The sequence below is a fragment of the Polypterus senegalus genome, chromosome 13 (genome assembly GCF_016835505.1).
Source record: "Polypterus senegalus isolate Bchr_013 chromosome 13, ASM1683550v1, whole genome shotgun sequence".
NCBI classification, from domain to species: domain Eukaryota; kingdom Metazoa; phylum Chordata; class Cladistia; order Polypteriformes; family Polypteridae; genus Polypterus; species Polypterus senegalus.
The window spans coordinates 84,061,338-84,084,771 of NC_053166.1; the positions used below are offsets into that span (position 1 = coordinate 84,061,338).

The following is a 23,434-nucleotide window of genomic DNA, read 5'->3' on the forward strand; positions in this document are numbered from 1 at the left end:
CATAGTTTTATTAAAAGATAAGTGTGTTTTTTTTTTTCCTGTTTCTTCACAGTCATGGAAAATTATTTGCCACATAAAATTTTAAAGTGAAGAGCTTTTTATAAATTAAAAAAAAAAACAAAAAAAAAACTTGTCAATTCTTGCAAATTACAATGTAATAAGGGTTCATGGGTCCATAGCTGAATGCAAAAGCCTTAATACCAAATACATCCACTTTAAAGCATCAAAGGTTTCAATTTAAGGAAACATACCTTCTGCTTTTATAGGTATCCTTGTCATAATGAAAGGAAACTATAATAATTATTTTATCACAAATTCTTGGAACTATTTTTCTTGAAGTAAGAATGTTGTCTGTTCAAATGTCTCCCCACAGCTTATGTTGTGGGTGGAGTTATGACAATTCGACCAGCCTTCACCTCAACCATCACTCCAAGCTGTATTCTGCTTACTATCTCAATTTTGCTACTGTGATTCTCTTGATGCAGTGTTTATGTGGCTTTTAACCATGGATGGTTTGAGCAGGCTTTATAAGGACGATTTCCAATTACTGATTTCATGTTACTAGATTGGCTGATACCAATTCTAAATTTTTTTTTCTTTTCTTTAGCCCTTTGAAAAACTTTTTACTCCAAGTTCCTGCATAACCATAATGGAAGCCTGATGTCCTATATTAGAATATTTTTATAATTAAACTATAGACCCACTAGTGGTATTTTTATTAACAAAAGAAAATTATGAAGACTTATTGTTCAGTAACCATAAAATTACTAAAATAAATAAATCTTCCTTAATTTTACAAAATTATGTTTTTTTAAAAATAAGTATCCATATATATGACATTAATGGAAATAAAATGTTCCTCGTAATTACAAACTGTCATATCTTCATTTTTTTCTGTAATGTGCATGTGTGAAACTTAATTTAAAAAAAGTAGTTTTCACCATTTCTTTCACATACATATATATATATATATATATATATATATATATATATATATATATATATATATATATATATATATATATATATATATATATATGACACAGTCGATTTAATTGATCTTGTCAATTGAATACATGTTAATGAGTAAAAGACGCATTTGGCTGTTAAGCTAAAATTTTTCTTTTTCCAATTCCAAATGTAAGTTTCTGCATTTAAAACAATCTCTCTGTCCAAACGAAAACTGTGTCTTTTAATTAAAGGACAAAAATAAAAGTTCTGGCTATCTATCTAATATTAAAAGGTCTGAATTAATTAAAGGTGTCAAATGGAATGTGTGTGTGGCTCTCCCAATATCTTTGCAGAAAGATGGAAGGTCCAAGTCTTTAGAGTGCTGGTGCTTCCTATTTTGCTATATGGTTGCGAGACTTGGACGCCATCCAGTGACCCGAGACTAAGACTAGTGTCCTTCAGTGCTGTGTGTCTTTGGAGAAACCTTGGGTACTGCTGGATTGACTTTGTGTCGAGGGAGTGGCTACTCATGGATGCCCGTGAGGCACATTAACTGCATTGTGAGGTAGTGTCATTTACAGCACTACGGCCATGTGGGGTGATTCCACAAGGTTGATCTGGCTCACGGGACCTGACCTGAAGTCAGAAATTGTGAAATTGAGTGAATTCTTTAAACTCACTTTTATAATCCCTCCAGATTTTATACCAATAAGCTATAAATTGGGCATGTTGTTTGAGACATATACTTTGTGCCCATCCATCCTGATGGAGCTTGAGAGGTGCTGCAAAGAGGAATGGGCGAATCTGGCCAAGAATAGGTGTGCCAAGCTTGTGGCATCATATTCCAAGAGACTTGAGGCTGTAATTGTTGCCAAAGGTGCATCGACAAAGTATTGAGCAAAGGCTGTGAATACTTATGTACATGTGATTTCTCAGTTTTTTTATTTTTAGTAAATTTGCAAAAACCTCAAGTAAACTTTTTTCACATTGTGTTGTGTGTAGAATTCTGAGGAAAAAAATGAATTTAATCAATTTTGGAATAAGGCTGCAACATAACAATGTGGAAAAAGTGATGCGCTGTGAATACTTTCCAGATGTACTGTATCTTAGCATTCTACATGTTCAGGGAGCAGGAATATCATGAAATTAATGCATTCTGTGTGCTGTCTATGCCTCCACTTAGTGTAAGAGAAAGTCAGTTTAAGAAGCACGTAGCGATTAACATGGCTCCGGGAACACAACACAAAGCAGTTAATGTGCTACATAACTTTTGATGGGGTTTGATAAAATCTAGTAAATTAAATATTAATTTTAAGATGAAGTTTAGTTTACGATGTTCTACTTTAAAAACAAATTACAAGAATAAAGTCAGCATGACGTCACACTATTACATAGTATTGAAAAAAATACAACTTGGCTTGCAGTAGTAGTATAGAAACAGTATAGTATAGAGAGAAAATTCACACATTTGAACATAATGGTCCACATCTGACCTTTTAAATTCAAAGTATCTCCAAACAACAGACGTGACTCCTTTTTCCAGCAAAAGTTACTCTGTGTCATGTTCAACTTTATCGTCTGCTACAGCTTCAGTTTTGGAATGTTCTCTGTCCATTTTCACTACGTGAAACCTCTACTAACGCATGTACTCTGTTGTATGCTTGTTTAGAGGTGTAGCAGTAAAAAAGAGCCCCCGCGCAACACCTCTGTGGTGTGTGTTTAGAGGTGTAGCAGTGAAAAAGGTCCCCCTTAAACAGCTTCCCGCTGCACCACATTCCGAACATTGTTTAGGCAATTTAAACCAGTATTGCGGTATAAAAAAAACCCATATCAACAAAATAAAAAACGTTTTTCAGTGTGAACCTGTATTCTGCCCAGCACTAATCTATTGATATATTTAGTCGGGAGGCCATAAAACAGTGCATTGCAAAGTCCAGACGGGTAGTGATGAAAGCATGAATGAGTATTTCAGTATCTTTCACGATGAGGAAAGAATGCAGATGAGCAATGTTACGGAGATGAAAAACTGCTGTCTGTACTCTTGAGCTAATGTGTGGTTGAAAAGTAAGAAGCTGATCAAAGATGACACCCAAATTACGGACTGATGCTGAGGGTTCAATCAGGATCCCATCAACGTCAATTTTTAGCCGATGAAGGGGTAGTGAGGACATATTTGGTACCCAGTAATAAGATTTTTGTTTTATCAGGATTGAGATGTAAAATATTTTCTGTCATCCAATGATTGATTTCCCGAATGCAGTTAGTCAGTGCAACAGGTGAAGATGTAGTTGCATCAGCACTTACATAGCGTTGTGTGTCATCGGCATAGCAGTGGAAGCTTAAACCATACCAATAAATAATCTCACCTAATTGGAGCGCATAGATGTTAAAGAGGATTGGACCTAGAACTGACCCTTAAGGGATACCCTGTGTGAATGAAGTAGTGGCAGCTTTGTATTCCCTAATGAAGATGTAGTGCTGGCGATCACTGAGGTATGATGTGAACCAAGAAAGAGCAGCACCAGAAATACCAATAGCTGAAAGTTGGGACAGTAAAATGTTATGGTTAAATGTATCAAACCCTGCACTTCAGTCAAGGAGAACTAGAATAGTGGCCATCCCAGAATCTGCGGTTATAAGCAAGTCATTGGTTACCTTAAGTAAAGCAGTTTCAGTGCTATGTAGAGCTCTGAATCCAGATTGAAAAGCCTCAAGCAGGTTATGCAAGTTTAAATAATCATCGAGTTGAGCAGCAACAACATTTTCTAAGATCTTAGCCATAAATGGAAGATTAAAAATTGGGTGATAACATTTTAGCTGTAATGGATCTGAACCAGGTTTTTTTAAAATGGGTTACAGCAGCAGTTTTTAAATCACTTGGAACAACACAGTTGATAAAGTGAGAAATAGGAGTAGAAAGATTGTCGGTGCACGCCTTAATAAGTAAAGTAGGTGCAGGTTCTAGGTGGCAGGTAGATTGATTTAGTTTAGATATTCAGCAATATAAGTTGCTGTAGTGGGATTAAATTTAGTTAAACTGTAGATTTTGAAGTATAATCTATTGGCAAAGATGAATGGTTAGTAGAGAAACCTTAATATATGTTCATAATTTTTTGACCGAAAATCGTCCAAAAAAAGATTACAGTGCTCAACAGAGAAATAAGGATGTTTAATAGCAGGTTGACAAAGTCGGTTAACTGTATTAAAAAGAGATCTCTGGCGACAAGTACCAAAATCAATAAGAGTGGAATAGTATTTTGAACGTGCAGCCAATAAGGCACATCTGTATTCCTTCTGGTTTTCAGTGTAAGCCAGTGTGTGAACAGCCAGACCAGTTTTCTTCTAGAGCCTTTCCAAGTGGTGACCAGTTTGTTTCATGGTACGCAGTTCTGTTGTAAACCATTGAGATGACCAGGTAGTAGGAACAGTCAAGGATTTAATAGGTGCTTAATGATCCACAATTTGTGACAATGTGGAATTATTTAGAGAGAAAATCTACAGAGGGCAAGACAACCCAGAAGCATCATGGAGACAGGAAGCAACAACAGACAACAGAGAAGGATAACTGATCAATGTTCTTGATATTACGATAGGTTATTTTAGATTTTAGACTTATTTTAGGGAGGTATTAAGTGAAACTAAGTTCAATCAGCTTGTGATCTGAGATACCAACAATTGTACCAGCTGTACAGACATTCTGCAGACCAGTGCAACATACAAGATCCAGAATATGGCCATTAGCATGAGTTGAAAAACCAACATGCTGCACAAAACTGAAAAAATCCTGTTCTGAATGTAGCTCACAAGCAGATGGACATTCAGAATCCACATTAATATTAAGGTCACCAAGCAAAATAACAGCAGTAGACATGCCACAGACAAGAGTATTTCATAAAGTTGAGAGAAAAAAATCCAGCTGAAGCTTAGGAGGCCTGTAGATTAATATAATGTGCAGCGAATCCTTTCCAGTGATTTCAGGTGCACACAGTGGAGGTTTATGTCAGATTGTAAACCTTTGTTACTTCAATCTGGCATTTGCCACAGGTGTTTTGGCCAATTATTCTGCCTACTCAATTGTCCTGCAGATAGACCTGTATTCTCAAAAAGACTATCAGAACAAATCGTGGAAATAGTGTTGGCGGATGCAGAGGTAATATTAAAATGACACAGAGAGGAGTGGTGTATATACCACGGAAGAGCAATGCCAAGCTCCATGCATAAGCCATAAGTCACCGCATCCAGTCTGGAGTGCATACGCTAAGCGCATAATTGTGTTGAAGAGTAGGTACTCATCTTAAGAAAAAGCAATAATAGTTACCACCATGTTAGCCAGAACCCATAAACTAACTCCAGTTGAGAAGTAAACAAACTCAGCTAAGAAAGTCTAAATCTTTGACAACTAAGAAAGTAGACTTACTCACCAACCATACTGGCTTAGGGAGAGTACAGGGGAGAGGGCTTGTGGAGTATAGGCAGCGCACTGAATAAAACTTGACAAAAGCTCCAGTATTAATCCAGTGAGAATCCGTCCATTAAAATATAAAGCAAGGCACAGGACGTAGTAACAGCAAAATAGCAAAAAGACACCAGTGAGAAGCGGCAGCCACACAATGTACTCTCATCCGGAACCGGAAGATCTCTGTCCCGGAACCGTTCGCAGACATAGTATTTCACTTTATATAGTGATATAAAGGGTTATAAAATGAGTTTTAAGGAATTTACTCTTAAGTGTATGTAAAGTTCTGACATCAACTGTACATTTTTGTACACTAAATGAACATATATGATTACATTTTTTAACTTGTAAAGGGGTAAAATATTCAATTAAAGAAAGCTTTCCTGTTTTGAAAGATCATCAGGATTTCCCAACTTTACTATCTATATTTAATCCTGCTAGATATGAAAGTGAAAGGTGTGTCTTCCTGCAATCACATGCTGAAATCCAAGCTCTGAAAACTAAATTAGACATTTCATGTAGCTGATTAGTCTTCTGATGGTATTTACTACATCTGAGTGGCTTGTTCCTTACCGACGAATAAAAAAAAAAATAATAATAATGGGAGAGTTTTTGACAAGTCAAAACCCAAATTGAATTCCTATTCAAATGAGATGAATTTTTTAGATGGATAAGTATGAAAGAATGTCTTCAAACACCACACACTTAAAGCACTTTTGTGCTTTGAAATGGATTTCTCTAGGCTGAAATAAACATCTGATAAATATTTACAAGAATCAATTGCATAAAGCTGAGGAAGTGAAGAGTCAGTTTTGAATTTCACACCACTTTAATATCCTTTATAGTTATGTATATGGTTCAAACAGGGTGGTAAAATTCAGACAAGTTACTTGCAAAAGTGCTACTTTTTTAAAGTTTATTTTTAAAAAGTAAGAAATACCAGCACCACATTACTTGATCCTAGTGCATCCCTGTTATACAGAATCTTTCTTTGTTTTCAGCCTTTGATTGACTGTCTTATGTACACATGGTGTGATTTTTAACTTTTGGTATGTCAGTAAAGTCTCAAAGCACATTGTTCTTTCATATTAGTAAAACAGTATTTTTAAAAAGTGTTCAGTTAAGTTTGAAATGTCACTGTTGATTGGACATGCAAATACATCATAGCTTCATTTGAATTGAAATGTTTGACTAAGTCTACATGTAAATGGCTACATTGATATCGATGCTTGTTTTTTCTTCCATTACTTGAGAAGGAGCATGAAATTTCTTTTCTATTTTGTCATAATTCAAAAGCTTCTGGAGAAGTGTATACATTATTGGGAAACGGAAGGTTCTATATAGTATTTCTTACTGTAATCTCAAGTAAATCTCTTTTTATGTAATACTTTAAAACCAGAACAGAAACCAGGAACCAGCTACATATGAGCTACCCACCCGCATCTGCTAATGTGTATGCTCATGCAAATACTGCTGGCTAGACCTGCATAAGTGAAATCTGGTAACAACTTACAAAAACTTAAATAATAATAATAATAAATATTAAAATAATATTTTTTTTAGTTGCACTTTTTAGTTTAAATACACATCAATTTTACTTCCAGTATACTGTAAAAGGAAACTTGCCTGAACAAATCTGAGTTTAAAGTATATTTGAATAATGTATTGTTTTAAAAATGTAATTATTGTTTTAAATTTTAATTGAAAGTTTGCATTAGCTGCGGAGCTCCGCTCAGAGCGAAATGAGGTGAATGGGAGGGGAGATGATGACGTGACTCCCCACCCGCCTTAACTGTCAATCCCCCACAAACACAGTCTCTCGGAATTTGCATAAGCATAGCCCTTCACGTGCAATTTTAACTTAGTTACAAAGTGATCAAAACTCTCGTTTATATCCTGCGTCCTCTCATTAAACTTGTATCCTGCAGTACTTGTGGGCATGACAAACGCCAGCGGAGCCTGTCTATGAACTTAATTTAAACTTTAGGTTTACATCGTGCTTTGTTTCCGAAGTAGCAGCACTCATGAATATGGTTGTATATGTCACTCGCTCGCTTCTTATTGTTTCGCTGCCTTCTCAATTATATAATGCATGTTTTCTTCAGCGCTTTTTGGAGCTCTTCCTGGTTTTCTATGCACTGCGTTGACAGTCCGTTTACGTGATTACGTGGGAGGCATGATGATGTCACACGAAACTCCGCCCCCACGGCTTTTGAGCTCCACTCCATTACAGTAGATGGAGAAAAATAGTTTCCAGTTATGACCATTACGCGTAGAATTTCGAAATAAAACCTGCCCAACTTTTGTAAGTAAGCTGTAAGGAATGAGCCTGCCAAATTTCAGCCTTCTACCCACACGGGAACTTGGAGAATTAGTGATGAGTCAATCAGTAAGGGCTTCGCCTTTTATTAGTATAGATTTATATTTATCTGTATGTATGTGTATATGTGTATATATGTGTGTGTGTGTGTATTTTGCTAGTTCATCAATAATAAGTGATTAAGTGGGATTAGTTCAGATGTACATGTGTGCTCTGATGTAAATCCGTAAAACATGTAAAATCTCAAAGAAATGGTAATTTGTATTTTAAATATGCTGCTTTACTCCGTATGACAGAGGATACACAGTTCATTTATCTTTCTATAGCGTTTGTCTGTGACTCTTGTTTTAACAAGCTATATGTTTAACTGAATAAAGGATTGCATTGTTGTGGAAATTTACCTGCACTTTAACATAGCTGCTTTATAGAACCACATGTGTACAGCTGGTTCACACAAAGAGACTTTCTAGCTCTGCATAAGCAAATCAAATAATTGTCTTCAGAGCTATTCCTATGCCTGTCACCAAAGCAAATGACCTCTCACTGCACTACTGCTTCTTCAAAATGTGTTTCCTCAGCTGCTAACCCCTTTGGGAATATGGCAATCCACCCACACCAGGTGCCCTTATTGTAGTTAATAGTAAGTATATCCTCATGCAAGTTCCTCTGTTCATTAGTTTCGTTCACCTATGGTGTAGCTACCATTGACTGTTTTGTTTGTAGGCATGCTAGTTATATCCGTTTTATACAGCTTTACCTCCATGTGGACAGGTTGTCTTCAGACCTTAGCTGCACCTTTGCTAATCACTGAAGCAGATACCGTCTCCCCTTCTCTGCTGCTAGCCCTTGTGGGGATATAGCAATCACACAAACCAGGTGTTCTTAACAATATACCCTGACCCAATTACACAACATAAAACCAATATTACTATAAAACAAAAGTAACAAAATTCAATAAAAGTAGAAAAAATTTGAAATGTATTTGAAAAAGAGTATTCTTGAAAAATACTTCAGGATACAAACTGGTGAAGAGGGGTCTTTTTTACGTTTTGGGTGCATAATTGCAATGTATAAGACAATTACATGTATAATCAATCTTAAAATCACTGTCATATTTGCACTGCAGTAGTGTTTTCTTATACCTTCTTAATTACCCAAGCTAATAAATTCCAAAAATATGTCTAGCAATTTTTTTTTAATTTTAAAGAATTCTAAAACATGCAGGGCTCAAATCAATAGATACAGTGCTTAAATTTATCCATAGCAGCCATTTAAGGGATGGAAATATTTCAACAAAGAATTTTTGAGATATGATTTAATAGTCTAGCCATCTGCTGATTAATTTGTTTGAGAATATGTTTTAGTTTATAGCAGTTTAGTTCAAATAGGTTTTCTTTTTTGGAGAAGGTAATAATCTAGCTGTTCTAAGTGCTAGCTGTTTAATCACTGTTAAAAATTACAGTATAGGGTTATATTTGTGTTAAATATCTGCAGTCTAAGTTCTTGATTTTTATTATCTATAATTTATAGTTCCTTATTGTGACTTTAAACATTTATTAAAATATTCGTATGTTGTATTTCTATCATCTTGCAAGGTTAAGGAATAACCTGCTGTTTTTTTAATTGAAGTACATTTTTTATGAGATAATTTGGATGCATTTAAGTTATTATTTACAAGGCTGGGAATGCAGAATCATGCATTTACTTTTAAATCCTACGCAGGTTAACATGAAAAAGGTATAATTCTACTTCAATTTAAATACAAATAATATAATAATAGATTTCTATCATTTTCAGGTATAATATAGCTCTGATACGAAAACCAGCCTTCACCTGAATATAATGGATCTACTGTTTTGGTAGATTAAAATCTAGAAATTTTTCACACCATGTGATTTCTCAATTCATAATTACTGTTTATTCCATAGTAAGTTTTACAAGTCAGTATTTTAAACATTTAACACTAGCTAGACACTAAAATGGTTTAACGATAGTTCTACCGATTTCTAACAATAATACTGTAACTATGATAAGTTAACAGCTGCCTAACCTCCAATGTGACAAAACATGCAAAAAAAAAAAGTGCTTTAAATCCACATGGCTAAATTGTGATGAAAGCCGGGAAAGCAAATACATCACATCTGTATAAGTAAAACAACAAAACATCCTGCTTCAGTGCCTGTGTGCAGTGCCTTCATGCGTCCACAAGAAGGCTGTATTTTAGATGAACAAAGGCAACCAGAAGCACAAAGAAAGAAAAACAAAAAGGCTAGCATATCAGGTGAACAGTTTCTAAATGCACAATAGTAATAACAAATAATTCTTTACATTTATATGTGATCAAAACAAACTCATTGTGCCCATTTTAATAATAAGGTTTTTGCTATGCTAGTATATGAATAAAATGGGAGGTGATTGAGATGCAAGATACTGCAGATATTATGATGGATGATGCAGTTTAGTTAACCATTTCTGATATAAGCTTATTTTTGACAACGCAAGTACTAGCTTTACAGTGTCTATGTGAGATGCATTTAATGCAAAATTATAAAGATAGCCAAGACATTGCTTCACAATTACTATAAAAAAAAAAATGGGAAGGAAGGCAACATTTTTCATCAATTATTGCATGTACTCAAACATTTTGCTACAGAACCTTTTAAATGCGATTGCTTCTGAATAATCTAAATGTCTAATGACTCATGTGCCACAGGTATTTTTATTTTTGGTGGTTTTAATTAAGTGGTATTTGTTTTTTCGGTTATTGGAAAGAAAATGTCAGTGTTATTCATTTAGTATGGGTGCATGTGTAAGTAAGAAATGGATGAAGATAATTTCATTCTTTCTAAAACTAATGCAGAATGTCCAGAAGTCCATAAAGTTCTCATTTATAGTACATAGGATCAAATGCCACCATTGTCTCATTTTTCAGTGTAGGAAATCTGGCATCTTTTTCTTTAACTCTAGAATTACCAGTGCCTACGAAAAACCCGTATATCCGTCCCACCTTAAATCGATTCGCACCTCTCCATCAGCGTCTTTTGTCCTGTAAATGTGTCGAAGCAGCAAGCAGCCTACTATCACATCTTCCCACCGCCACACAGTTTTCTCAGCTCAAATCTGTTTACCTGTGTGTCAGTTGCTTAAAGATGTATAGAGTGAGAAGTCAAGCAAAATGACACCTTTTATACATGCTATATCGTTATTTGGAACACATGTAAGAATAAGAGCAGCGCACTTCTCAAAATGGACTTGTCCGGTCTCGAACCTGTGAAGTTTTGATTATCAGTCAACAGTTGATACCATTGTGCCACTGAAGCGATTGTAGCAAATGCGTGTCAATGTCGCACCTTAACGCAGGTTCTTTTTCTGCAGGTATATTCTTGAATAGAAGCGCATTTGTTCTGTTATTTGTACCTTTTGTGAAAGTGTTTATTTGGTATTTGGACTTCAGGTTTCACACATTATACACTTCATTTCTACATTTTGTCAATTATTACTAAAACATGAAAAACGTTTCTGTTTTAATGATGTGTTTATATAGAATGTTGTAGACACGGAACACATGAAATGCATGTGTTCCAAATAACTATATAGTATTTATAAAAGGTGTCATTTTGCTTGACTTCTCACTCTATACAACTCTAAGCAACTGACACGCAGGTAAACAGACTTGAGCTGAGAAAACTGTGTGGCGGTGGGGGATGTGATAGTAGGCCGCTTGCTGCTTATCGACACATTTACAGAACAAAAGATGCTGATGGAGAGGTTTGAAGCGATTTAAGTTGGGACAGATGTATGAGTTTTTTCGTAGGCTCTGGTAATTCTAGTGTTAAAAATAGCTGTCATTATTTGGTGGATATTAACCTATACAAATATTTTGGTTTTGGTACCAAGTATTTGCACATGATGTATCCATTATTAAAAAAAATGCACACAGTTGTGCTACTATGTAGCAGAACCCAGTCAAAGCATACACTAAATAAGGTCTTTTGAAGTAATTTTCATATTTACTGAAATGTTGTGATCAGTGATATGTTAGCTAGAGGCAGGGTGCTAGTACACTTTCATAACAGAAAATTCTGATGTGGAGGTCTGCTCGGGATTAGAAATACTTGCTCACAGCAGTGCCCCACAGGTTTGGCGTACTGTGCATTGTTTCCTGTGAGTTTATTTACTTCTTTCAACTATCCCCTCCAGCACCCAAGTAATTTCTTCAGTTGTGGAGGCACAAGTGAAGGCTGTTATGTCATAGCGTAACAACTCAAAGGAGAGTGACCTATATAAATAAGAGATTTAAAATATAACTGTATTTTAATGAAAGTGATTAAAACCATGAAAAGTGGAAAATATGTTGAGCATTATGGTCTCTAATGTCATCAACCTCATTAGTGTTATATTTTTTATTTTTGTTGTTGTTGTATTTTTTATTGAAAAAACAAGTAATAAGCATTTTCTGCTTAAAAAATTACGTATTTATTAAATCTGATCTTCTGTAAAACCTGCAACGCACTAAACGTACAAAGTCAGAAGTGTACAGTAGAAAGTGTAATGATAGAAATAATGTTGAATATTAATAATAAAAAATGGTAATACCATATATACTATCAAATTGTGTTTGTGTGGTATATTTTGAAGCACAGTGAAATTGGCAATCCAGTGTCAGTTGGGACAATAACAGCGTGATTCCTTGCAGATTTTCTTTCCAGACTGATCAGCTTTTAAACAGCACACTGCACATGTGTGATTGACACAAGCGTCACGTTTGGGTTCATCAGAATCACTTTTGGTTTCACTGTCCGTTGCAATTTCACTGCCTAAAGACAGATTCCATTTGCCATCACTTCTCATATCACTGTCAAAAGCGTGCAATACCTGGGCTTCTGAAAAACATTTCTTATGAGACACCATTATGAGGCTAGGAGAAGACATGTCTGCACCGTTGCCTGAGCAACACTTGACACTGTTGGCACTTTTACAGCCCAACTAATTGTCGGGTCTAACGCTTTTGCAAGATATGTCTACAGGTGCATCTCAATAAATTAGAATATCATTGAAAACTTTATGTATTTCAGTAATTCAATTCAAAAAGTGAAAGTTGTATATTATATAAATTCATTACACACAGAGTGATATATTTCAAGTGTTTTATTTCTTTTCATTTTTCTGATTATGGCCTATTGGTAATGAAAACTCAAAATTCAGTATCTCAGAAAATTTGAGTATTACAGAAGACCAATAAAGATTTTTAATACAGAAATGTTGGCCTACTGAAAAGTATGTCCATGTACACACCCAATACTTGGTTGGGACTCCTTTTGCATGAATTACTGCATCAGTAGAGTGGCATGGAGGCAATCGGCTTGTGGCACTGCTGAGGTGTTCTAGAAGCCCAGGATGCTTTGATAGCGGCCTTAAGCTCATCTGCATTGTTGGGTTTAGTGTCTCTCATCTTCCACTTGACAATACCCCATAGAGTCTTTATGGGGTTTAGGTCAGGCGAGTTTGCTGGCCAATCAAGCACAGTGATACCATGGTCATTACATAGATAGTCCTGCTGGAAAATGAAATCAGCTTCTCCATAAAGCTTGTCAGCAGGGGGAACCATGAAGTGCTCTAAAATGTCCTAGTAGATGGCTGCGCTGACTTTGGACTTGATAAAATACAATGGACCAACACCAGCAGATGTCATGACTCCCCAAATCATCACTGACTGTGGAAACTTCACACTGGAACTCAAGCAACTTGGATTCTGTGCCTCTCCACTCTTCCTCCAGACTCTGGGACCTTGATTTCCAAATGAAATGCAAAATTTACTTTCATCTGAAAAGAGGACTTTGGACCACTGAGCAACATCCCAGTCCGTTTTCTCCTTAGCCCACGTAAGACGCTCCTGATCCAGAGACCTGGGGCCTCAGGTATAACGCCATGCGTAGAATTCACACTACAACATGGCATATGGACAAAAGCGGAATTGTGCTTAACGCACAAAAAATTCCAGATGCAGAAATCTGTGCATACGCCAACTTCCTCGTTCTTCCGCTAAATAAATCCCGGTCAGCATAAAAAGTAACGCACGTGCATGCACCTGCTGTCCCGCCCCAACTCCTCCCAGAATTACGCCTCTTTGAATATGCAAATCAGCATAAATAGCCCTTAAGCTCAGCCTTCCGTGAAAAGACAATGGGGAAAAGCATGGGGGGAAATAGAAGAATTTCAGCAAATACCAAGTGGAGGCAAAGAAAAATGTTCTACTTGTTGGTTTAAACAGTGATATAATCAACAAAAGGAAGTTGATTGAGTGTCGGAGAAACTCGAAAGCTCAAGTTCACAAAGTCGCAAAGAGCCCAAAATAAAAAAGTAGTTGTCAGATATCAAAGTCTCCGTGAAAAGGCGAGTCATAGCCCACAGTCTGAGTGTCATATGAAAGCTTATTAGGGTACAGAGAAAAAAAAAATATGCACACAGTGGCTAGAAGCTTGAAATGTCAACTTTAATCTGGAAATTTCCACTTTAATCACACAATTTATTTTGTCATTAAAGTAAAACATCATAAACTTCATCTTAAAATCGTTTAATTTACTAGTTTCTCAAATCCCATTGTAACTAAAGTAGCATGTTAAATGCTTTGTTTTGTATTTGATCTTCTATGTGCTCTGTCTGTGAATCACTGCGTGCTTCCGGCTTTCTCTTCCTCCGACAGGACACAGAATCCATTACATTTGTGATATTACAACTCTCTGAATAATTAAAATACTGAGATGTATACGTGAGTTAATCATGTTATTAAACATGGGAACAAGGTGGCGCAGTGTTCATGTCTCACATAAGATGCTTGCTGCGCCGTGCACGACCTTCTATGAAATACTTTATTGTAGCAGTACTGTCTCTTTCAAACGTACTAACCCCTAATTCCTGTCCTTCCTTTTCTTTCTCCAAATACCCATCGCCACACAATCAGCTCTGTAGTAGACGTTAAGCCATTCAGAACGCCGATTCTTCAAAACTTTTAAGTAACATTGAAATGTCTTCGTAGTACGTGTTTAATTATTCTATCCATCTGTCCTTCCAGTGTCGCGCCCGCGCAAGCAAGAACACAGCGTGAGGCAAGAACAATTTGTGAACGGAGCGCAAGCTCCTCGCTAGCGCTGCAGCATCGTATCCTGGCATGTTTAATTATTAACAATATAGATTATTTAAATGAAGTTAAAGTTTTATCTGTATAATAAACATATTTTGCTGCATTTCATCTTAAAAATTATATCGTCATCATATGTAAATACGCGCTTTATAAAGTGGCTCAGGTTGTGCAATATTATAACTAGAGTGCAAGTTTACAGTGAGGTAATTGTACTAATAAGTACAAACAGTTCTTCAAGGAGCACCTGATGGACTGACATCTGTTTCTGAACCGCGAGGTCTATACATTGATTCCCCACTCGGATACAGTGATATAAATACTCTGAGTGGTGCAGTGAGAGTAATATGGAAACAGATGATCCGCTGTGGCAGCCCCTAATGGGAACAGCTGAAATAAGAAGAAAAGGTGCATTGAGAGTAACAATGCTAAAGCAGCTATTGTATTTAGAATAGTTTGACCATTCTGTGGACCATTATATTGTTACTGGTTAATTACAATCAGATGCATTAAACTAATAAACAATATGCGGTTAATTTCAGTGTATTTACAAAGCTGTGTCAGGGATGTGGATCTGAAAAAGAAAGGGTAACCAAACATGAACAGTAGCACTGCTTTGACTCCGGGTGCCGAGAAGAGAACTTGTGTACACGCCAGGGTACGAGGTACTGTGGAAATGTGCGTGGCTTTACGCCAAGGTTAGGTTTTATACATTTTGATTTGACCATGGAAACGTTCGTACGCAACATTTCTGTGCGTACGCACCTTTTGTACATGAACCCCCTGTTGTGTTGATTTTACAAATCACGATCTCTTTTTTTCTTGGTTTGCTTCAACTTTAAGGATATTTTTGTGAAATTAAACTTGCCTCTTAAAGATTAAAATAATAGAGTTCTGCTTTCAGGCCTGCCTCACATAAATGAACAGACGTTGCTGTCGCTTATGCCTATGTACTAATCCAGAATTAGCCAAAGTATTGAACTACAAGTACAATAATTACTCCTAACTGGAGAGCTCATTTAATCCCATACCATGCAAATACTGTACTTATAGTATGGGGTTTCGATGCACTGGTTTCATTTTACTTGTTTTGTTAATTGGTATTACTTTGACTTCCAAAACCCAACGAATAACATTTTCAAATGCTTAACTTCTAAAGCAACTAATTTCTCACCATAGTAGACAGATGTCTGAATATACAGTAGGTGAGTGTGGTGCCCCATCCAAGGCTGGATCCTATCTTGTGCCAGGTGCACTCAGAAGAGGCCCATGTTTCCAGAGACCCTGAACTCTAAATGCTTGCTAAAAATATGAAAGTTTGGTTGAACTATAAGCCATCTTCATAACAATAGGAGGATAAGAGAGAATTTTTTTTATTATTAACCAGGGCTATGTATGGCACTTGATTAGCTCTTTAATCTCTATTTTATCTTACTGTATGACATTACAAGCTAAAACGATTGCAACTGACAGTTGAATTGTCATCATTGCATTTTTTAAGTATGCATTAATTGTGTATTTTTTTTTTTTTTTTATTTCTCGACTAGTTTCATAATGGGATGAAAGTAACATTAATGAAAAGCTTATTTTTATCTTGAAACTGCAGTGGGATATTTTGTTTTCCACTCTACGTTTTAAGTAACAGGTGCAATACTTGAAATGCCACACCAAAATTCAAGCCCTGGTTTATTTTATGCTCTATTTTCAAATATTCTGGAAAGTTTTAAAATAGAACAATTTTTATTAGTTTTTCTAAGGTTTGTCTCTATAGATATCAAATTATTCAATAAATTAACACGTGGTTATCCTTTCTGAGACTAAATATTGATTTAAAATACAGTGCTTGCATTTGATTATATTACCTTTTTTATAAAGTCCTTTGTGGTATGTAAGGATGTATGTAAATCTAATAAAACTGAACTTTTGTTTTTTCCTGTCCTACTGGCCATCTGAACTTATCACTGGACTCATTTTTAGAGATTTACATTGTGATATTGTATATAAAGATGCTAACCTTCTACTAATTATATATCTATGTTTTATGATAAGATTGTATAGATTTATTTTCTGTTACTTACTCATTCTCTTACCTAATCTTATTTTTTTTCTTGTAACTTTCCCTTTGACATCTTGTAAAGCACTTTTAACTACATTGTTTGAAAATTTTTCATATAAATATTGCAAATTGAATTGAGTGTGTTTTTATTAAATTTACAATGTTTAGCTTGCTTTTAAATATGCTCAGAAGGAATTTAACCAGTTAAATTTATTAATATTTTTAAATAAATTTAAGTGTACAGTACTTTTTTTAATAAATTGTTTTTTGTACTTTTGTGAAGGAGCTAAATGACTTGGCACGTGATCCACCAGCTCAGTGTTCTGCAGGACCTGTTGGAGATGATAGTAAGTAGAGTTTTCCTATTTTGATAATTAGTGCACTAGTTGATCTTGAAGATGACTGTTGCCATTCCATCATTACATAAAGTCAGTTTGATTATTAATTAAGCATTATGTATGTGTATTTCTGATTTGGCATTGTTCAAAAATTTTGTCAAACAATTAAACATGCCTATTGTGGATACAGCAACGTAACTAGAATTTCTTGTAATATTGACTCCAAACCTTTTTAATATTTAATATTAAAAGATTAATATACAGTATTAAGCTTAAAAGTTGCTACTTCAGTAATGAAACCTCTTTTGTGCCTTTTTACACTGCCTGTGTTATGTCATTGCATAATCTGAATTAGTAAAAAACTACATATTCCATTGCATTGTTTGAATTATTAGTGTTATACAAAATAGAAAGGATTTGTATGAATAAATACAAACAATTGGAATTTTTCAGAGTGACAGTGATAATAGTAGTAGCAAGAGTTATATTGTGGTATTAGTTTTTTTTTGTTTTTGTTTTTCAGAACATGGTCATTTAAAAAAAAAAAAAAGTGCTTAGATTTCTCTTTCTATATGTGGGAAGTGTGCCATAAGGAAAAAAAGGTGCTTGTGTGATCCCTAATTGTGCTGTAGTGTTTAGGCTCAAATGGTAATTTGGAACTTAGAGCAACGGTCATGTTTACTATTGTATCATTTCATAGAACATAAAGTACTATACAACCCAAGGAATAGACCATTTAAAGGAACCTGCTGTCATCTGTCAGGAGAGCCAAACTGTCAAAAGCTATGCTTGATTGCATGTACATTTCATGTAATGGTATATCATCTCTGTCCATCATGGCAAGCCTTTGGTTGTTCACATCTAATTTTTCACATATGGTCGTAACATATCAAATGTCGATTTACATGGCAGCTTCTCTAAAAAAAAAATATATATATATATACTTAGTCATTGTGCACATTCTTTAATATTGATAGTTTTACTGTTTGTGATTCATCAAGAAGATGGCTAAGAATGTAATTTAGCTAACAGTTAAGCTATCTCAATGTTTCATCCAGGTACATTCGATTCCCGGTGTTTTCAGGTTTAACTTTCTAACGTCAAGCATTCATGCAAGTTTATTAGCAACCTCATTTTCACTTTCATTTAGCCAACTGTGCACATTTGCAGCCTTCAAGGGTATGCACAGGAGAGAAAATAATGAAGCATGATGCATGTAAGTTTGGGGAGCAGCTAGTATGTTTACTAGACACTTCACCTGTTTTCTTCACCCTACCATTGTAAAGGAAAGAGCTTCCCAGGCATTTGTTACAAATTTTCATTATTTTGTATAAAAATGCTGTGTTTTTCCCTGTCTGCTGCAATAGTGAAAGCAGTAGTATACAAGTTATCTTGCACCAGTTAGATGTAGCCTGGTGCCATTTAAAGGAATAGTAGAACTCACAAATAAGGCCGCCTTTCCATAGAAGAGGGTTATGTCTGATTGGAGAGAGGTCTTTCCATTTTACCTGCACTCCCAAAAACATCCTAAAGATGTGCAGGTTGTCTTAATTAGTTAGTCTAAAGTTGTATAATATGCTGGAATTCCATCCAGGGATTATTCCTGTGTTCTGTCCAGTGATTCTGGTGAGCCAGATCTGGATACCTACCGTGAAAATGAATGTTGCTTTTTAGTAATTGACTATGACATAAAGGACATTAAGTAAGAGGGGTATGGTTTACAATGTATTGGTTTCAGTTTCCAAAAAGTAGCCTTTGTACAGTTGTTTGGTCAGCATTTGTGACACTGGTGTTAGTTATATGTTTTTAAATACCTATGGGGGGAGGGGAAGTTAGCATTGACATGGCTTTACTCAATGTGTACTCATTTGTTTGGTACAGAGCACCACAGGATCATATAGTAAAATTTCAAAAAGGAAGTGTGTTAAAGTAGTAAAAAAATGAGAAGTTGCCATCACACAATTAGGTTAAATCTTTGCCTGACTCAGATCGGTTTGATATGAAGAGCTAGATTTTCATTGCTGTAAAATTTAAATTTGCCTGGAACAAATCTCAAGTACTCCAATGACATGAATTAGCCATTGATTAACAAGACAATGATGGCTTTATTGCTTAAGCCAATGGCACATTACATGGCCTCTTGTCAGGGAATGTATCACATCTTATTGCCTTGTGGATGTCATACGAATAGGATAATGGAATGACAAATTACATGACTCATTTTCTTATTTCTACACTGCCATGAGATTGATAATTAACGTGCTGTCTGAACACTCCCGTGCTTTTAAATACACCTTCCATATATGACGAGCTCAACCATTGTTTGCGCATTCCAAAAGCTCTACATTCCTAATTCTTCATGGCTGAATTTTATGCATTCTACTTATAGATTAATGCTCATTAGTTATCAGCTGTTTTGCACACAGAATTACACACACACACCCTTTAACTTAAGACCTTATCAGACCTGTTTTATTTAGTTGGGATGAGTCACAGATTGATCTGACAGAGTCACTGTGGATGACAAACTACATGACTGCTCAAGACTCGCTAAGATTATGTAAATAAAGTTTACAACTGGAAAAAATTGTGAACCATCAACAGAGACTTTAGTAAAGTTATTTTCTTTTCTTGCTTTTTTATTGAATATTTTGACACTAAAAGAGCCTTCTTAGATCATCCAAAAGCTATTATCACCAAATGCCATAATGCAGAAGTGTACAGGACAGTTTTTCAGAGGCACTTGCCGTTCTTGTTTCCAATTTTAAGACGGTGGCTGCTTGGAAGAGAAAAAATGATCAAAGTCATTTTTAAAGCTGCTTGTAAACTGTTCATAAACACCCCATAAAACATATAGAGAAGTTATAATTGACGTGGAGCAATAAGGGGTGATGATTTCAGCCTCTACCATACACTTCACACTAAACCAAGAAAGGCTTTATGGGTGAAATTCAAAGATGGGTGCCACTGTTGAAGGATAAATGTAAAAAGGCAAGATTTATTTTTGCTAGAATCTACTTGGAGAAAACATTCTCTTTAGTTGTGTAACTTTGGACAGTCTAATATTCTGATCAAAGATTGGCACTATTCAAATAATTTCTCAAGATATTGAATATAATGTACCTAAAATACAAGGGGATCCATGCTGACCACAACTGTATAAAAAGTATTGGTTTTGGGGCGAGGTTAGTAATGTGCTTAAGATTTAGAATAGTGGGTATCATAGTATATAGCAAAAACCTGTGTTTTTAAAATGTGCATGCAGCCCACAATAGAAAAAAAAATAGTTACATATTTTAAAAAAATTTTTCACCTTTATTAGACTGTAACCTTTTTGCTTTTGTATCGTTGACACATATAAACTATCCAACTGAAAATACTTTCAGGGTAACATAGCCAAGTTAGATGGAAGTCCGATCCATTCATCTATGAAACAACACAGTGACACGCAAAGCAGTGAAGGTGTTTTGAAATTTTCAGTTTTAAGTTCAGTTGTCAAGTATATCTGACTGTCTGCTTTACACTTGAAATATTTGGCGTTATGAAGCCTACTCAGTGTGAGCACAGGAGATGCTTTCTGCTTCCTCCTATCTTTTCGTGGTCACAATATTGTGCAGTCATTTCTAAGAAAGAATGTATAACATTCAAAAGTTTGGAATCTCTGACCAATGCATTCTAATATTAATAATGGCTACTACTATTGACAATAATTTTGTTATTCAAGTCTGACTGCAGTACCCCATTTTCAGTAGTTCTTACTTCAGTGTCCTAATGGTAAACTCCATTAGTTCATTCTTAATTATAGTAAAATCTCATTGTTGGCTTGACCTACACACTTTTAGATAAAACACTTAATAGAGTCAATTCCTATCCGATACTTGGCAGAAAAAAATCAGATCAAGCTCAGCACTCGACTCAGGCTCAGGGTCTTGATCTGATTGATAGGACTGATGCATGCTGTGAAGTAGGTTACATTTGTGTGTATGTGTGGATTTGTTTAGTGTTTTCACTGTGTATACAGTATGTCTACTTTTTTGTTATTAAACTTTCTATTTTTTTTTTAAATCTATATTTATTTAGTTGTTGTCCATTGTTCCTGAAGTCCATTGATCTGAGGATGCACTGTTTGTTTTGTTTACCTCTTTAGTCCTGTTGTACTATATTTTTGTCTGATATGGTTTATACTGTACATATTTTCCAGTTCATTCATAAGCCCATATAAAAAGTGGATTATGGAGTTGTGTGCATTGATGCAGAATCGTTCAATACAGGGAAACGCTGTGCATCTGAGAATTGACTTTCCCCACACCCAGTACATAAGACTAAACAGACAAGTTAGCAATGCACAATAGTAGCAGACCAGCTTAGGTAAACGATTTTTTCAACTGGAAAGCAATAAAATGTTGGGGGTGTTTGAGCACCAGGAAACCCTTGGAGCCTGCACTTAGGGCAATTAGTCAACTATATTCACTCCCTTTTATAAATTGTGTTGTTTTTGTGTGTGTGTGTGTGTGTGTACACATTATTATTGTAACTCAGTAGGCCTGAATTCATAACTAATTGAAGCAAACTGCAGAAAACCTAGGTAAATCAGATTTTTTTTATGACAGTCATTATTGGGAATGTCTCAGAATTATATGGGAATAAGTACTACTCCATAATTGACCTAAAACAATAGGTCTTGAGTCTGTAACAAGGCAAACACAAGCCACCTTGTTTGAATAAGAAAGGACAACTTTTTCAGAAGTTTATTGTTGTACATACAGTGCATCCAGAAATTATTCACAGCGCATCACTTTTTCCACATTTTGTTATGTTACAGACTTATTCCAAATTGGATTTAATTCATTTTTTTCCTCGGAATTCTACACACAACACCCCATAATGACAACATGAAAAAGTTTACTTGAGGTTTTTGAAAATATATTAAAAATAAAAAACTGAGAAAGCACATGTACATAAGTATTCACAGCCTTTGCCATGAAGCTCAAAATTGAGCTCAGGTGCATCCTGTTTCCCCTGATCATCCTTGAGATGTTTCTGCAGCTTAATTGGAGTCCACCTGTGGTAAATTCAGTTGATTGGACATGATATGGAAAGGCACACACCTGTCTATATAAGGTCCCACAGTTGACAGTTCATGTCAGAGCACAAACCAAGCATGAAGTCAAAGGAATTGTCTGTAGACCCCCGAGACAGGATTTTCTCGAGGCAGAAATCTGCAGAAGGTTACAGAAAAATTTCTACTGCTTTGAAGGTCCCATTGAGCACAGTGGCCTCCATCATCCATAAGTGGAAGAAGTTTGAAACCACCAAGACTCTTCCTAGAGCTGGCTGGCCATCTTAACTGAGCAATCGGGGGAGAAGAGCCTTAGTCAGGGAGGTGACCAAGAACCCGATGGTCACTCTGCCAGAGCTCCAGAGGTCCTCTGTGGAGAGAGGAGAACATTCCAGAAGGACAACCATCTCTGCAGCAATTCACCAATCAGGCCTTTATGGTAGAGTGGCCAGACTGAAGCCACTCCTTAGTAAAAGGCAGATGGCAGCCCGCCTGGAGTTTGCCAAAAGGCACCTGAAGGACTCTGACCATGAGAAACAAAATTCTCTGGTCTGATGAGACAAAAATTGAACTCTTTTGTGTGAATACCAGGTGTCCCGTTTGGAGGAAACCAGGCACTGCTCATCACCAGGCTAATACCATCCCTACAGTGAAGCATAGTGGTGGCAGCATCATGCTGTGGGGATGTTTTTCAGCGGCAGGAACTGGGAGACTAGTCAAGATAAAGGGGAAAAATGACTGCAGCAATGTACAGAGACATCCTGGATGAAAACCTGCTCCAGAGCGCTCTTGACCTCAGACTGGGGCGACGGTTCATCTTTCAGCAGGACAACGACCCTAAGCACACAGCCGAGATATCAAAGGAGTGGCTTCAGGACAACTCTGTGAATGTCCTTGAGTGGCCCAGCCAGAGCCCAGACTTGAATCCGATTGAACATCTCTGGAGAGATCTTAAAATGGCTGTGCACCGATGCTTCCCATCCAACCTGATGGAGCTTGAGAGGTGCTGCAAAGAAGAATGGGTGAAACTGGCCAAGGATAGGTGTGCCAAGCTTGTGGCATCATATTCAAAAAGACTTGAGGCTGTAATTGCTGCCAAAGGTGCATCGACAAAGT

At 36.0% G+C, this 23,434-nt stretch overlaps 1 protein-coding gene across 2 annotated transcripts in view; it reads left to right on the top strand.

Annotated features, from left to right (window-relative positions):
• The window catches only part of ube2d2 (ubiquitin-conjugating enzyme E2D 2 (UBC4/5 homolog, yeast)), a 56,698-nt gene that overhangs the window by 21,973 nt on the left and 11,291 nt on the right, over positions 1-23,434 (top strand). For both annotated transcript variants that reach the window (XM_039773986.1, XM_039773987.1), the window contains exon 2: positions 17,205-17,268. In XM_039773986.1, the coding sequence (XP_039629920.1) occupies positions 17,205-17,268 (64 nt within the window). The remainder of the gene's footprint in view (positions 1-17,204; positions 17,269-23,434) is intronic.